The following is a 15417-nucleotide window of genomic DNA, read 5'->3' on the forward strand; positions in this document are numbered from 1 at the left end:
AGGACTCATATCAGTTGACTGCCATCTTTTTACCATTAAAGGTATTCTCGAACAGATTTTTTTCAATTAGGCACAGAACATCTAGTGTTCCTCCTCATAATTATGCCAATTTGTTTCAAAATATTCCAGGCATTGGGGGCCTCGAGAAATTTGGTCTCAAAGTTGACCTGTCTGGCTTTTTTTGCTGTAGAGCTGTGACATTGAAGGAACACAACAACGCTTTCGAAATGCTAGATTCCAATAACACGACATATGAGGCCAGCTCCTATCCTCTTACAATTATATTTGACTTTTACTTAAAATATACCTTTGCCGTCGCTGATATCCTGCATGCCTAGGTGCCCATGCACCTTTCTTGGTGCTGATTTTAATAAAATAAAAGAAGCTTCTTCCACCGTCGGTTGCTTTCCCCCCCTTGTTAAATATCAACTGTTTTGAAAATGGCACAGTTTGGCAGAAACTGAGTCATCCTTTATCTACATCATGCACCTATGAGATAAGAAACAGATTTTATTTTGACTGTAAAGCCTTTTTAAACTCAGCAGATATTTTTTTCCTTTTTAAATTCGACAGTGTGTGATATATAGAGCCTCATAGTGGTACAAAATACCTTCATTCAGTAAAAAAAACACTTTGGTTAAAAAGGCAAAACCATATGAACTATCGAACCAATTTTAGTTTTTATGAATATTCATAGGTCAAGAAATTTGTATTTCTTTTACACTGTGGGATCCATACCTAGTAGTCACCACCATGTTTTTCTGGTATCAGTTTTTCCTTGCCCTCATGTGGGTTTTAGATCAGGGGATGGTAGTCTAGAAACTTGAGAAGGGACTGCACAATACACAAAGAGGTAAGTATTAGTTTCAGGAGCGAGCAGCAGGAGAGAGAGTGGGAAAGGTGAGAGGAGAGAGAGTGGGAAAGGTGAGATGAGAGAGTGGGAAAGGTGAGATGGCACAACATTCATTTGGACAGGTAACTTAAAATTAGTTTTACCTGGTTATATCAGTATCAGAAATTATTTTCCCCCCATTTTATTAACACTCCACTTATTGAAACATGAATATTTTGTTTGTTTGTTTGTTTGTTTGTACATGATTCAATTGTTTGTTTGTTTGTACATGATTCAAATTGAATCTTTTCTTCCGGCGCCGTCACGAATGGCAGCCACTCCAGCAGCTCCCGTGTTATTTTCGATTGTTCTCGATTGTTCTCAGCTCAGGGATGCTGCTGGAAATGTGAATTTCCCTTCGGGGATGAACAAAGTATCTATCTATCTATCTATCTATCTATCTATCTATCTATCTATCTATGTTGTGATCATTCTGAACTGGTTTTCGTTTCACATTAGACACTACAGTGTCATCTAGTGGTCAAATACTAAACACCTTATCTTTAATGTACGGTTTGCTATCATATGTAAGTCCTGACCACAATTTGTCGTTGTTGTTCTTTGATTGTTTTTTGTCATTTATTTGTTTAATATCAACTCACCTTTGAAATTCCCACATGATGTTTGATGGTTTAGTCATAATTTGGCTGGTTACGGTTCAGGTTTTATCCAATATGAGCGCCTAGTTTTTAAACAGTTCCGGTGCATTAACTTTTCCGCCAGCAAAAACTTAGAAAACATCATATGCGGTTATGTTATTTCTAGATTAACACAAAACAACATAAAAGACGTTTTCTTTGTCACATAATCAAAAAAGGCTTGAATATGTACTCAGACCAGAACTAGATAAGGCTAACAAGCAAATTACATTAATTTGTTTTATTTTTATCTTTGTAGTCAAGTCAAGTCACATTTATTTGCATAGCCCTTAATCACAAAATGTCTTAAATGACTACACAGATTACAATAACACCATCCCCATGATCTTAAACCAACCTGTACGTAACATTAGAACTATAGAGAGCATACCTTATAACAGTGGTCTCCAACCTTTTCAAACTAAGAGCTTCTTTTTTTTACTAATTAGCGCAAAGGCCCGCCAGTTAAGTATGCATTTCTATAATGAAAACTTATGTTATTACTATCTAGTTACTATGTTACTACCAGGTTAATCATTTGAAGGAGGGTTAAATAGACACAGTCAAGCACTACAAAATCATTTCACTAGAAAATCACAATGACACAGCACTGGTCAGCCATTTTCAGAAGAGGTCCACGGGCACCTCAGCAGTCTTTAGTGGGCACCACATTGTGGACTCCTGTCCTGGAGCCTAGATTAAATAACGTTTACGAGAATGTTACTTTTAATAACCCACTGTTGCCACTTTGAAATGACTCATAAGAATCTCTTCCAGCTTCGTTTTGGGCAACTCTTTATTACCGTAAATGCTGGACTATAGAGCGCACCTAATGATCAGCCGCACCCACCACTTTTTCGGTGATTTGCCACTTTCGTTCTTACACAGGCCGCACCCATGTATAAGCCGCGTGCGCCCGCAGTAAAACTTGTGAAGCAATCACAAGTCTAATACAGACCAGGCTGTATGTTCCACGATTGTACCTTCATTTTTTTGTTTGAACAAATTTATTGACACTAATAACAGCAAACAAACAATGTGAGGTTTGAACAACCCTTCTCGACAATCTTAACAGCAGTCAAGCACACTTCTAGAGCCGCAGTTGGCATCATGAATGGAAAATGATACCCGTAATTAACGTATGATGCAGACTTGTAAAGTCCGGGTCCCGTTGAAAGTAATCCAAGGAAACAAAATGTATATTTTCAAAGTTAAGGGTGGGAAAAATATGTATCCACTATTGTCCGCTGCGACAACAGACAGATCTACCGGTAACTCAGCTTTACCCCAATTCCCATCAGCCCGCATGTGCTTCGCCCCTTCTTTTTGATTCATCCGTAGAACACATAACAGAATAAATCTCTAAAATAAATACATTACAAAAATATACAGTTGCAAATACATATTATACATGGTTACACAAATTTACGAAGAAAGACGGTACACCGAGTTTTCAAAGCTTTAATAATAATAATATAACTTTCATCCCAAGCCGTGCCTTTGAAAGGTACCAACACGCTAGTAGGATCACGCTCGCAATGTATCAAACGTGCCTGTTAAATAAAAAAGCATTCTGTAATTGTGAAATTCACGGAAGATCGTCCTCAACTTCCTCCTCACAACTATCGTCTTCGAGGGCGTCTTCCTCGTTATCGGAACGTACCTTAACTTTACAGACAACGTATGCTTAATCTTAGAGATTGCAGTCTTTCTTGGCGCACATATTCTAATGGACTTAATCTTACCTTTTATACTCCAGCGGCCATTAGAAAAATTCCATAAACTAGCCGCTTCACTGAATAAGCCGCAGGGCTGAACATTTGGGAAAAAAGTAGCGGCTTATAGTCCGGAATTTACGGTAAGCACATGGATCAGTTGAAACTCCAGTTTTTTTTCCCTGCTCTTGTGGACAACCTCTCCCATCATACTCTTTGTGAGTCAATTCAAGATACAGCTATACAAAGATAAAAATACATCGGCAAACCATAATACCAATGAACGAATGTCCAATTACAATGTGTCAAATAATTTTACAGTTGTTGATAATCCTTTATTTGATTAACACAGAAACAAAAGCCAAGTCACATGAATAAATGCTACGGCATATTTGTTGAAAAAAAGAAAACAACTATAAATATGTTTAAGCCGAATACTTAACACAGGTCATATCAAGATTTTGAGATTACGTAATTTATGATCAAAATGTCTTAAAACACAAGTGGCATGAGGGTTTAAGTGATCTATAAGTGACTGATTATCTCTGTACAAAATTCTGAAATATGTCTCGGCCACAGCTTTAAGATAAATATATTTAGTGTTTGGTCATTAACATGAACACTAATCAAGTCAAGATCAATCCTGAAGATGTTTATGTGTGAGGTAATAGGTATTGTGTCAGCCATCTTAGCTTAATGATAAAAATTGGATTATTTAGTCAAAATATAACTAACTAATCTTTAGAGTCAAAATCATCAGGGCTGTAAACAAGCATGTGTGTGAGCCGCCAAAGACCCAGGATGCGCTTTTAGAGGACATCGATTTTCACAGCGGTGGTATGTGTGATGCACAAGAACCTAAAACACTCTTTTTCTTCCTTGTCAGCTGACATTTTGAAAAATCATGGTTTGAATGCATCAAAGACCAATTTGTTGTCCACGAGGTGAGAATTAAATATAACGTGGTGGAGGCTTGAAATAAGCCTGCGAGTTCCCTCTGGCCATCCTCTGTGACACTTGTTTGGTTGAAAATGGATAGTTCAAGCCCCGCGCCACTCGCGTGGGATGCCACTGGTGATCAGCATTTCGCTTTTGGCTTGTGGGAGCATTTTTTTGGAGGAAAACGGCGCCCCGCCAATGGTATCGAGTGTCAAACATCTGTGATGTGTTGGCAATCTGTCGCCCAATTTGTTAAGTGTGCCGGGCAGTGAGGAAAACGTTAAGCTGTCCTTTTCTATAATATTGCTAAAAATGCTGTAATTAAAAAAAACTGTCAGAAAAAGAAAAGATGGTAAACACAAACGCGTAACGTTTCACAACAAACTTTATTGCGGAAGCTGAGAAGTCAGGTACGGGAAAGCAAGCGGCAGCAATCCCGCGATCGCTGGGCAGAAGGAGCAGGGAGCTCATGGGATCGGAGCGTAGTCGGAAGGCGGAAAAGAGTTGAGTAGCCGGGACGGGCGATCGGAGCGTGCTCAATGGTCAGAAAGGAGTTGAGTAGCCAGGACGGGAGATTAGAGCGTGTTCGGTGGGCAAAAAGGGGTCGAGTAGCCGGGGCGGGAGATTGGAGCGTGGTCGAAGGAAGGAAAAAGTCAGGGAGCCGCAGACGATCGGGAAGCCAGGGGCAGACGAGGAGGATACAGGTAAGGACGGAACAGACGGGAGCCAGAGTCAAATAGTGCTTGCCTTGCATGTGTGGAGGTTCACTGACGGACTGAACAGGAGTGAATGAGAGTACTGAGTTTATTTAGAAGGGGAACCAATCAGGAAACAAGCAGCAGCTGGAGCGAAACGAGCGGGCACAGGTGAGGACAATGGGCAAATCATGACACAAAACATCGCAGTGAAAATATTTCAGACACCCTTCTAGAGGAGAAGTTAATTAATGTTATCATCTGACATATTGTCAGGTCGCTGGAGTTTTTCTTAATCCTCGAGGAACAATGAAAAGCAAGTGCAATTTGGGTCGTTTCTACAGGAAACACGAGTGACAACTATGGAGGACCAATCGGACCATAACTAGAAACAAATGTATAAATAAATCAGGATGACATAAATGCAATTTATTCATATTCATACACATTTTGGAATTGACTTTGTCTTGTATTATATCTTGTATTTTGTCACAACTAAATGTTATTTAAATGAAGTTGTAGGCCGCCTCATAATTTGAACAACATTTTGTTGTGACAAAATATATGACAAAATGCATAGATAAATACATTGCATTTATGTCATATATTAAGGAATTACATAATTCATTTATGTTATTTTTATTTTTAAGGCATATATTCGAAAGTATTTATATGCCGTCATATTGTATGATCGGTCATCCATAGACATTGCAAACAACACAAAAACACAACTACTCACGTCTGTGTTGCAATCTGACACCATTCTCCAAAGTATGGTTGTTTTGGATCAGTCATCTAGAGGTATAGGGCTTAGACCACAATTTAAGCGGCACGGCCCTCATTTGTGTTTCCTTTCGGCGCAGTAGTAAATATGTGCTTGTCTTCATAATCGCTATCTGACTCGGTGGTAGTCTCCATCTTGAATGGTTACTTTGTCATGTGGTACACAAGGGATGTTATCTACGCCCATTATGGGGGCGTTTAATCAAGCAGCAACAAATGAAAGGCGTTGTGGGACCAGGATAGCAGAGGAGGAGATCTATGGAGGGAGGCTTGCGTGGGAAACAAAAGAGAGGGCCTTGTGGTGAAGAAAAATCTTGAATTAAAGATTTGGGACTACTTTTAAGGAAGATGGCTTGAGTGGACGATTGTGAGACAAAGAGGAGACGGTGTGGCGGGGTCTTGGAGTGGCGAAACAAGAACATGGAGGAAAATGAAGGAAGAGGTCATGGGAGGCAAAAGCTTGTCATATTGATGAGTGAAATGCTTCAGGAATCAAACTGGTTACGCAAAGTGAGGAAGGAGCCCTGGGTATTTACAGCAGAGGTGGCAGATTATCGAACTGAAAACACATGGGGAGAGGAAAAGCAGAAAAAAGGGATTGGAAAATGGGGTAAAGCTCCCATCTTTTGGGGAGAAGAGGGAATGCAGTCACCAAACTATGACATACATATTTCTAAAACACGTTATTTACACATCTTGAAGTAGAGATGAAAATGGCACATCTGAAAACGTCTTTAGGTGTGCAGGTGACGGCGCCGTTAGTGTTCTGCAATCAAAGGCTTTGAGAAATTCTCCACCCTAATGACGTCAAGTGTGCGCAGGACTATACATTTCTGTGTGGTTTTTGGTGTCGCTGCCAGCCTTTGAAAGATGGTGCAAATGTTTGTGTACTCTGTCTATATCATACATACACACTACAGATGAACCCAGAAAAAGATTCAATTGAATGTACCAGGTAAAAGAGATTTCTTCATTTACTCCAACTTTTTTTGCAGGCCATGAGTGCCATTGACCGTCCTGAACCCTAAAACCCTCATTTTTCTCATTACAGTAAAGATCTGGTGACAACTTTATACCAGAACGTCAGCATCAATGAGCCCAGGCTGGTCCCTCAGCTTGAGAAAGTTCTCCTTAGCTTCATCAAGGAGATCAAGCAGCAAAATTCCGAGATGGAAAATCTGGCGTTGGCCATAAGGCGGTAGGTCGGATATACACACACATTCACACAATCTTTGGTGCGTTCTGAAGTAAGCAACTTCTGTGCAAAAGAGCCCAGGATCAAGCGTCCATGCAGCTTAGCGAGATGGAGGAGGAGATGGACCAGCGAATTCAAACCACAGAGAGGAAAACAAGGGAAAAGGTGAGACACTTCATTAGGTACACCAGTGCCAATATACGGTGACAAAATAACTGCCAGGGTTTTTTTTTTGTTTATTTTAATGTGGCCACAAATGACTTTCCAGATTTTGCACTTTGATATCCAATATATTATGGACTTTCTTGTGTATTTTCACTCTTGTTGCAACCAACATCTTATAACAAAATGAACAGATTACACAAAAAGAAAAAGGTGTGACTAGTTGAAGCAAAAGGTTGATGAGAGACTGTCCCCAAAATAACTTGGGACACTTTTCTATCAATCATTTATAAATGATCACATTTTTTAAATCACGATATATATTTTAGAGCTTCTGAAGGTTTTTTTATGTTCCCATCCTTCTCCTTACTCTCTAACAACAATATATTGTGTAGGACCTTGGACAAAAGGGATTTTTACATCTGATTGGATGTGAACCAAAAGATTGAGTTACGAGGGCCCGAGTGTCAAGTCTGTGTGGACCAACATTAGGCCCCTATGCCACATTACTAGGATACTGTAGTCACGGTGTTGGCCAATTTCAATAGTACTTACATGTTAATTAATGTCAAATTTGTGAAGGCGTTTCTAATATTTCAGTCCCCATGTCAAGGTATCCGCTCTCTATTACATAAAAGGACATCGTGTATATTTTAGTGCAGGGGTCTCAAATTTAATTTACTTGGGGACCACCAAAACTAGGAGCTTGTTGAAGTTTGGGCTGAATTGTTTTTTTTCACGATTAAATCTTTGATAAAATGATGTCACTGTTCTCAAATATCTTTTTTTTTAAACAAACAAATAATATCGAAAATTTTAAAAAAAGACAAAAAAAAACCTTAAAAATATATACATATATGAATATATGAAAATTTAAATTACCGTATTTTCCGCACTATAAGGCGCACCTAAAAGCCTTTATTTTTTTCAAAAGCTGACCATGCGCCTTATAATACAGTGCGCCTTATTTATGGATCAATATTAAGTCGCAAAGTCTTCCAACTAACTTGCAGCCGCCGACTAGATTTTCCCCCGAACGCCAAGTCCGCGGTGTATGCTGGGATTTATTTACCGGCGTTTCATTGGCTAACCAATGTGTCAATCATCAGTTGAATTGATCACTATTGGCTAAAGTTATTCGGAGGTCAAGGGGTGGATTCTTTTTATCATTTACAGGCTGGAATAGGCTGAAGCGGCAAAACAAAGCCTGCAATTGGCCGAAAAAGATGAATGTGTATAGCACGTGGTTGACGGCATACAGAAAGCATTTTTTACTTTTCTGTATTTGTAAATATTTTATTCTCCTGGATTTACTAAACTCACGGATATAAGAGGACCATGGCTGCACATTATTATTGAACACAACGACTTCGGTGAGCTACTCCGGCTATATATTTTCCCTGTATCTTGTTTCAGACTGAACTCGATGTTTCTGTGATAAGTGGTGCAGATAATGGATGGAATGGAGTGTCTATTTTTAAATTCAACTCAATTCCAAGTGTTTATTGTCATATGCACAGTAAAGTTGCGAGCGAAAAAGAAAATAGAAACTAAGGAATGGTTGGCATTTCTTGAATCCCAAGACTTTAACCTTCCGAATGATGGAATGATACATTTGAGTGACATCGTACGGACACCGCATCCGCACGTGTTCTCGACACGTATTTGCGTCTTTGCAAACTTTGGGAATGTTAAGGGGGTAATAAGTTGGACTGAACTATCTGACTGTTTTGTCGACGTTCCCATTGTAGCGTCTTATAATCCGGTGCGTCTTATGTATGTCAAATATAGGACCAAAAACTATTTTTTCGGGGTGCGCCCTATAACCCGGTGCGCCTTATAGTGCGGAAAATACGGTACTCAATCAGTAATAAATGAAACCATAATTGTGAGGTGACCTCAAATTATTGTCCAGTAGGCTGTGAGTTTGAGACACCTGATTTGGTGCCTCCTAATGAAGAAAAAACGTTTTTCATGAAAAAAAGCTACATTAATTTGAATAGTAACTATAATAATATAATTATATGAACTATCATATGAGCATGCATGAGCATTAGACTGAAGAGATCTTTTCTTCCTCATGCCATGAGGCTCTTTAACTCCACCCGGCAGAGTAAAGGCCCACATTAAACCACACCACCAACATTGGATATTACCGAATCTTACTGCAATATGTATTCTGTGTGTAGCACTATCTAGTTACTCTATATAACACGCTACAGTGGGCATTTGCACGTCACACTGGGTATTTGTATATTGTATTCTTTTGGCTTTATTATTGTACTGTTCCAGCTCAGGGATGCTGCTGGAAATGTGAATTTCCCTTCGGGGATGAATAAAGTATCTATCTATCTATCTATCTATCTATGCATTTTTTAAATACTCTTAGGAATTTGGATAGATTTTAAATGACATGAGGCACACTTAAAGGGAGCTAACATTTTTATCCGCTTGCTGCTACGGGTACCCCAAATGACCAAAAACCTTGTGAAAGGCTGGGCAAAAAAAAGAAAAGGAGAATAGTGAGGTCTGGTCACATTTAGTCTCTGGTTTGTATTCTTCCTTGTGCTTTTTAACACTCTTTATAGGTTGCACTACACAATACAATGACATCTACTGGTCAAATATAACACAGTGTCACTTTAAACCTTCACCCGAGTGGTTTTGATTGTTGATTGTAGGACTAGTTTGGAAATAGGTTGGTTGGTTAGTTTCTTGGTCTGCTGGTTGGTTAGTTGTTTGGTGTGTCGGCTGGTTGGTTGGTCGGTCGGTCAGCTGAAATAACCTGTAACACCTGGGTTGATTTATTCCCCAAAAAAGAAAAAATCATCAAAATTTTGATTACATTGACCCGAGTAGAGGGTTTTGTCCATTCCAAACCCAATTTAGGTTATTTTCTTAACACGGTGTTATTAGTGTTACTTTGAGAAGCTAAAGATTTTTTAGCAGCTTGAATCACTAACTTGTGTTAGGTTTCCTGAAAAAGTGTGAGGTCACTATCAGTGTGTACATATGAGTGTACGTAAGCGAACCTAACAGACTCAGCTGACTCCGTTTCTGATGTTTGCTTTTGACACGCCAAATTGTAGGCTTGGTTTTTAACAAGGGTTATCGGTTGTTCTAAGGCAGTTACAGGTCAAAGCCTCACAGCAAGGTACACAACACTTTCATATTACTATCGTAAAGCGCGTGTTTCAAGTGTTTTTGTTGTGCTTGCATGTGTAGGAAAAGAAGCGAGGAGAGGCCGAACTTGACGAGTTGAGAAGAACGTTTGAGACAGAAGTGTGTGAGCTCCAGTGTAAGATCCAGAGAATGCAAATGGTAACTAGTTATTTTTATTTAAAAGTGGGTAAAACATTTTTTTGTTCGTTTTAATTTACTATAATATTATGTAAATGTCTCTTAGCCTAAACATGGCATGTTGATTCATATCTATGAAATCTGACTTAACAGTCGTGGAACAGTCAGAACTCCACATAAATAAATCTACTGTATAGCTTATTTATTAGTTGACATGTTTTGTCAAAAAAACAACATAAACATTTTAACATGTAACAATATACAAACTGTAGCATCCACACAACCCTGGTGAGGATAAGCAATGCAGAAAATAAATAGACGGAAACTGTAGCATAGAAATATTACTTGAATGAATTGTTATCGTCTTACCTTTACTCTTAAATGAAATCCAATTCACAGGGGCAGCTCGCTCTGAGTATTTGAAAGGTAAAGGAACAAATTAATCGATTATAATAAAGGAAATACAAAAATTGTGATCTTTAACACTGAATAAACATAACAATTTAATATATTTTCATTTTAAATATACATGACAGGTAAGTCTTTTCCACTTTCCGTCTACAAAAAAATGGCCGAAAAGTTGCTTATGGTCTGGGTAACAACCAATCACAGCTCAGTTTAAGAAAAGAAGTGAGACGTGATTGCTTGTTAACTGAGCCTAAACAGTGAACTTATATTAAAAATAACAAGCAAACATCAACAAAAATGCAAAAAGTAAATTATCGAAATGTAGTAAAACAAGTACAAATATAATCCTTTTAATTCATTTTTTCTTGTTTTGCTTGCAAATAATTCAGCTCAATTTAAGTAGTGTTTTAATAAATTGTTTTTTTTTTTAAATAATATTATAATTATTAGGAATTTGATGATGATGATTTTTATTATTTTTTAGTTTTAATTTTTACTGGTATAATGTAGATAATGAAGAGATATAATGAAACGAATGCCAAATATTTTTATTATATATTTGTTTACATGATTAAAAACCAAAGTTTTATTAGTTTGGTAATTCAGTACAGGTTTTTTTTAAATATCTACATAAATCTAACCAACATGTGTCACACACAGATCGAGGAGAAATATAAGAACATCACAGTGAAAGATGAGAGTCCAGCTCTAAAAAGGAAGATCAATGAACTCACACTAGTAAGACTCCTGCAAAGAAGCCTTTTTTTGTATTGTATCCTTGCATTTACATCTACTGTACGTGTCGCCCTTTGTAGGAAAATCAGCGTTTTAAACAGGAGCTGCTCAAGTCTCAGACCAAAGTGGCGTGCCTGCAGAGCGACATGGACTCGCTCAAGTCCGAGCTCACCGACCACAGCATCAACTCTGAAAGGTTTTTACTTCATTTTACTCTCTTTAAAAAAACACACAGGGAAATACTGTATTTGCCATGTTAACAGGTTAACATTTGAATCTTATTTGTGTCATCAAACGCTTGCATTAAAGGCTCAGTGTGTATTATGTGACCAATATTAAATACCAATAGTATTTTGTAGTGCATCTGAAATTTAATGCTTCAAAGCATAAGAAATATTTCAAACTACAGAGACTCAAAGTGACCAAATTGCACAACTTTGCTCCTAATTGTTTTTCCCAGCATCAGAAAAGGACGTGATTTATCCCTTCTGCACTGCTTTGATCGATCAATCGATCTTTTTTAAGTAATCACATTATATTGAAGGGGACCAAACATTGATCCAACAGATGTAGCTGGGGTTAAAAAAGTTCTGTGTGTGTGATACCTATGGCACATTCATGGTTCACGGTTAAAGGATCCACTACTTGTAGTGTATCTCTGGCCAGTACAGCATGGCGGCGCCCATCGATCTCCGGGCCGGTTTTTGGGGTAGGTGTTTGCTCCCCCACATAAAACAGATAGGACTAGTTTCCATGGTGACCAGTAGCAAGAGAAACCTCCTGATCTGACTCAGATACAGCAGCTTTATCATCTGGTCTCCAATGTGGTCGGTGTAAAGCGTCCTCCCGCTCTTCGAGGCGAGCCTGACCATGCACTGCTCTATTCTGCTTACGAAATTTGGAGTAGGCCTGTTTTGTCCATATTTATATAGTAGATCATACTGTGCACATTTGGGGCCTTCATATTTTTTGTTGAAAAAACAAAATTTGTGGGAATGACATTACGTTCTACGTTTGTTACATATTTAGGGTTCTTGCTCTGGTAAACGACTTTTGCGTTTCGTACGTACATGTCTTTATTTCCTGCACTTAGTCATATCCAATCATTTAAGTAGAAAAAAGTCAAATAAATAATTAATGACCACAAACAAAATGACAACTGACAAACTGTAATGCCACCTGAAGAACTTCATCGTCAAATTATCTTCATCACCTCTAATTTTTAAAATCAAGCCGTTCAGGAAAATACTAAAACGACTGCTTCGACCTCAGTGTTGTAGATCAACTCAGACTCCTGTAGCAATTGAGTCATTCAGTCCCTGAGTCAGACGGACAAAAGATCGCCCCCCTTGAGTCTTGCCTTCCAGGGAAAAAGGAGAGTTTTCTTTGTGTCACCGAGCGAAACAGGATATCCTGGAGCGAGGACTGACACCTAGAGTGTGGTTGCCTAGCAACACAACTGCATTGCACAACATCGTTTCTCCTCGGTCATGTTTATTCTTACTGAATGATACGTGCAGCTGCTTAGCAGAGCCACTGATGACCTAAATGTATCAAGATGATTCCTTCCTACTCATTATGAAAACACAATCATGATTATTACAATTTCCAAATGATGTGTCACCGTAATAAACTACAGTAAATTCCGGACTATAAGCCGCTACTTTTTCCCCAAACTTTCAACCCAGCGGCTTATTCAGCGATGCGGCCAATTTATGTAATTTTTTTAACGGCCGCTCGAGTACAAAAGGTAAGATTTAGACCGGTGGAATATATGCGCCAAGGAAGACTGCAACTTCTTGGCTTGACTAGCAGCGAGAAATCTTTCACTAAAACTGGCCGCATGCAAAAGGCAACTTTTTCGCAAGTCTGCCAGTGGATCCTGACAGCGTGGGGCAGCATAAAAAAATCCACCATCACCAACGGGTTCCGAAAAGCCGTAACGGAGGGCACACCAGCGACAGTGACAGCGCGAGTGAGGCTGCGGGAGCGTGGGATGACGTCTATATGACAAAGTTTCTTTCCGACACTGAGGAAGACGACTCTGAAGGCTTCAGTTCTAAGGAGGAAGATGAGGACGGTTTACCGTGATTTTTACGAGTACAGTATGTTTTAAACAGATCCATTTACTGTGTTGCGAGCGTGTTGCTAGCGTGTTGCTACCTGTCACAGGCACCGTTTGGGATGAAAGTTATTATTATTATTAAAGCTTCGAAAACTCTCTTGGTGTACCGTCTTTTTTTGTAAATATGTGAAACCATGTATAATATGTATTTGCAACTGTATATATTTGTAATGTATTTATTTGTATTTATTTTGGACACTTATTCTGATATGTTTTGGACTGGCAAATTAAAAAGAAGGGGCGTAACAAACGCGGGCTGACGGGAAGTGGGGACCAATAAAGGTGCGTGTTTGTGGACACGGCGGGCAATAGTGGATATATATTTTTCCCACCCTTACCTTTGGAAATATACACTTTTTTCTTTGGATTACTTTCAACGGGCCCCGGACTCTGCCGGTCTGCATCAAACCTTAAGTACCGGTATCATTTTACGCTCATTTAGCAGGCTGTGATCTTTGGACTACATACTTTAATGAAGGATATTCAGTTACAATCGCGAGACTTAAAGTCGGGTCTGGGTTAATTTTGTGTCACATTTTCTTAATGTGGGCGGATGCGGCTTATATACAGGTGCGGCTTGTGTAAGTACAAAATCGGTTTTCCTCTTGGTGGTGGGTGCGGCTTACAATCAGGTGCGCTCTATAGTCCGGAATTTACGGTACATGTCATTGTTCGGAATCAAACGAACACAAAACTGAAAAGGTTTTTGTTTAAAAGGTTTTCTGAAAAGTCTGGATACACCTTATGGTTATATCAGTAGCATTTGAGTATGAAATGTCATTGCAGAGATGAGGAGCTAGTGAAGCACTTTTCCGAGGAGCGAGACATCCTGGAGAGCCAGATTGAGATACTACAGTACGTCACGCTAACACACAATTTACTGCGTTTGAATTCTAAAACATCGAAAAAATAAACCCGATTTTGTTTGTCTGCTTTTAAACAGGGAGGCCAACAGGAAGCTCCATGACACCAACGATGGCCTGAGAGCTGCACTTGAGAGGAGCACCAAGGTAGGAAAGAGGGTTAAGCAAGGGCATAGTTTTGACACGGACGGGGGTCGGTGGTGGTCGATGTGTGCCCACCAATTTTGAGCAATAATTTTTTGTTCTCCCCACCAATTTCATATGATCACTCCAAAAAATGCCAATGTAAGAAAGGTTCACACACAACCCCAAACCACCACCCGCCAGCTCCTTCTATCCTGTTTCACTCTCTTATGCATACTCAAGGTTGTGACGCACTGTATGTACATATTTAGATGGTTTCCACTTGTTTGGCGTAAATTTGTAAATAATTCTTGTACATCAAATCAACAAAGTATGTATGGATCGATTGTATAGCAAGTATTGGGGTCAAGTCTTTATTTGAATAAATAGTTGAATGATAAATTATTCTTGGGAAACAGTTTAATATTTCTTTTTAGCTTGTCCCACCTTTCGACATCATATTTGTATACAACCGAAAAGTAAGTATGGATCAATTGTATAGCAAATATTGGGGTCAGTTAATTATCTGAATAAATATCGGTTTGATCAATCAATCTGAGCAGACAGTTGAATATTTCTCTTGAGCGTGTCCCGCCTTTCGGACACAGCTTTAGTTTTCTAGATGAAAAACCTCATAATCTCTCAGTAAACAGCTGCAAGTCAATTTTGATGAGTTGTTTGTTGCATTTTAGCGGTTGATTATATTTTAATGGCGATACACACAAGTACTCAATGAAAATAGTTTCTATTGCACACAGCTATTTTGGCTCACTGTTAAATCACATTTCTATTCTGTAGCATATGAATAACCTGTATTTTATGTTGATAATATGTATTATTTGCC

General features: G+C 38.8%; 1 protein-coding gene across 1 annotated transcript in view; it reads left to right on the top strand.

The window, feature by feature from the left end:
* The window catches only part of rasef (RAS and EF-hand domain containing), a 37387-nt gene that overhangs the window by 9218 nt on the left and 12752 nt on the right, over positions 1 to 15417 (top strand). The window contains exons 3-9 of the mRNA XM_088335078.1: positions 6714 to 6860; positions 6932 to 7022; positions 10245 to 10340; positions 11388 to 11465; positions 11543 to 11658; positions 14374 to 14442; positions 14531 to 14597. Of these exons, the coding sequence (XP_088191204.1) occupies positions 6714 to 6860; positions 6932 to 7022; positions 10245 to 10340; positions 11388 to 11465; positions 11543 to 11658; positions 14374 to 14442; positions 14531 to 14597 (664 nt within the window). The remainder of the gene's footprint in view (positions 1 to 6713; positions 6861 to 6931; positions 7023 to 10244; positions 10341 to 11387; positions 11466 to 11542; positions 11659 to 14373; positions 14443 to 14530; positions 14598 to 15417) is intronic.

This window comes from Urocampus carinirostris, chromosome 5 (genome assembly GCF_059441175.1).
Source record: "Urocampus carinirostris isolate Australia breed hairy pipefish chromosome 5, RoL_Ucar_1.0, whole genome shotgun sequence".
NCBI lineage: Eukaryota > Metazoa > Chordata > Actinopteri > Syngnathiformes > Syngnathidae > Urocampus > Urocampus carinirostris.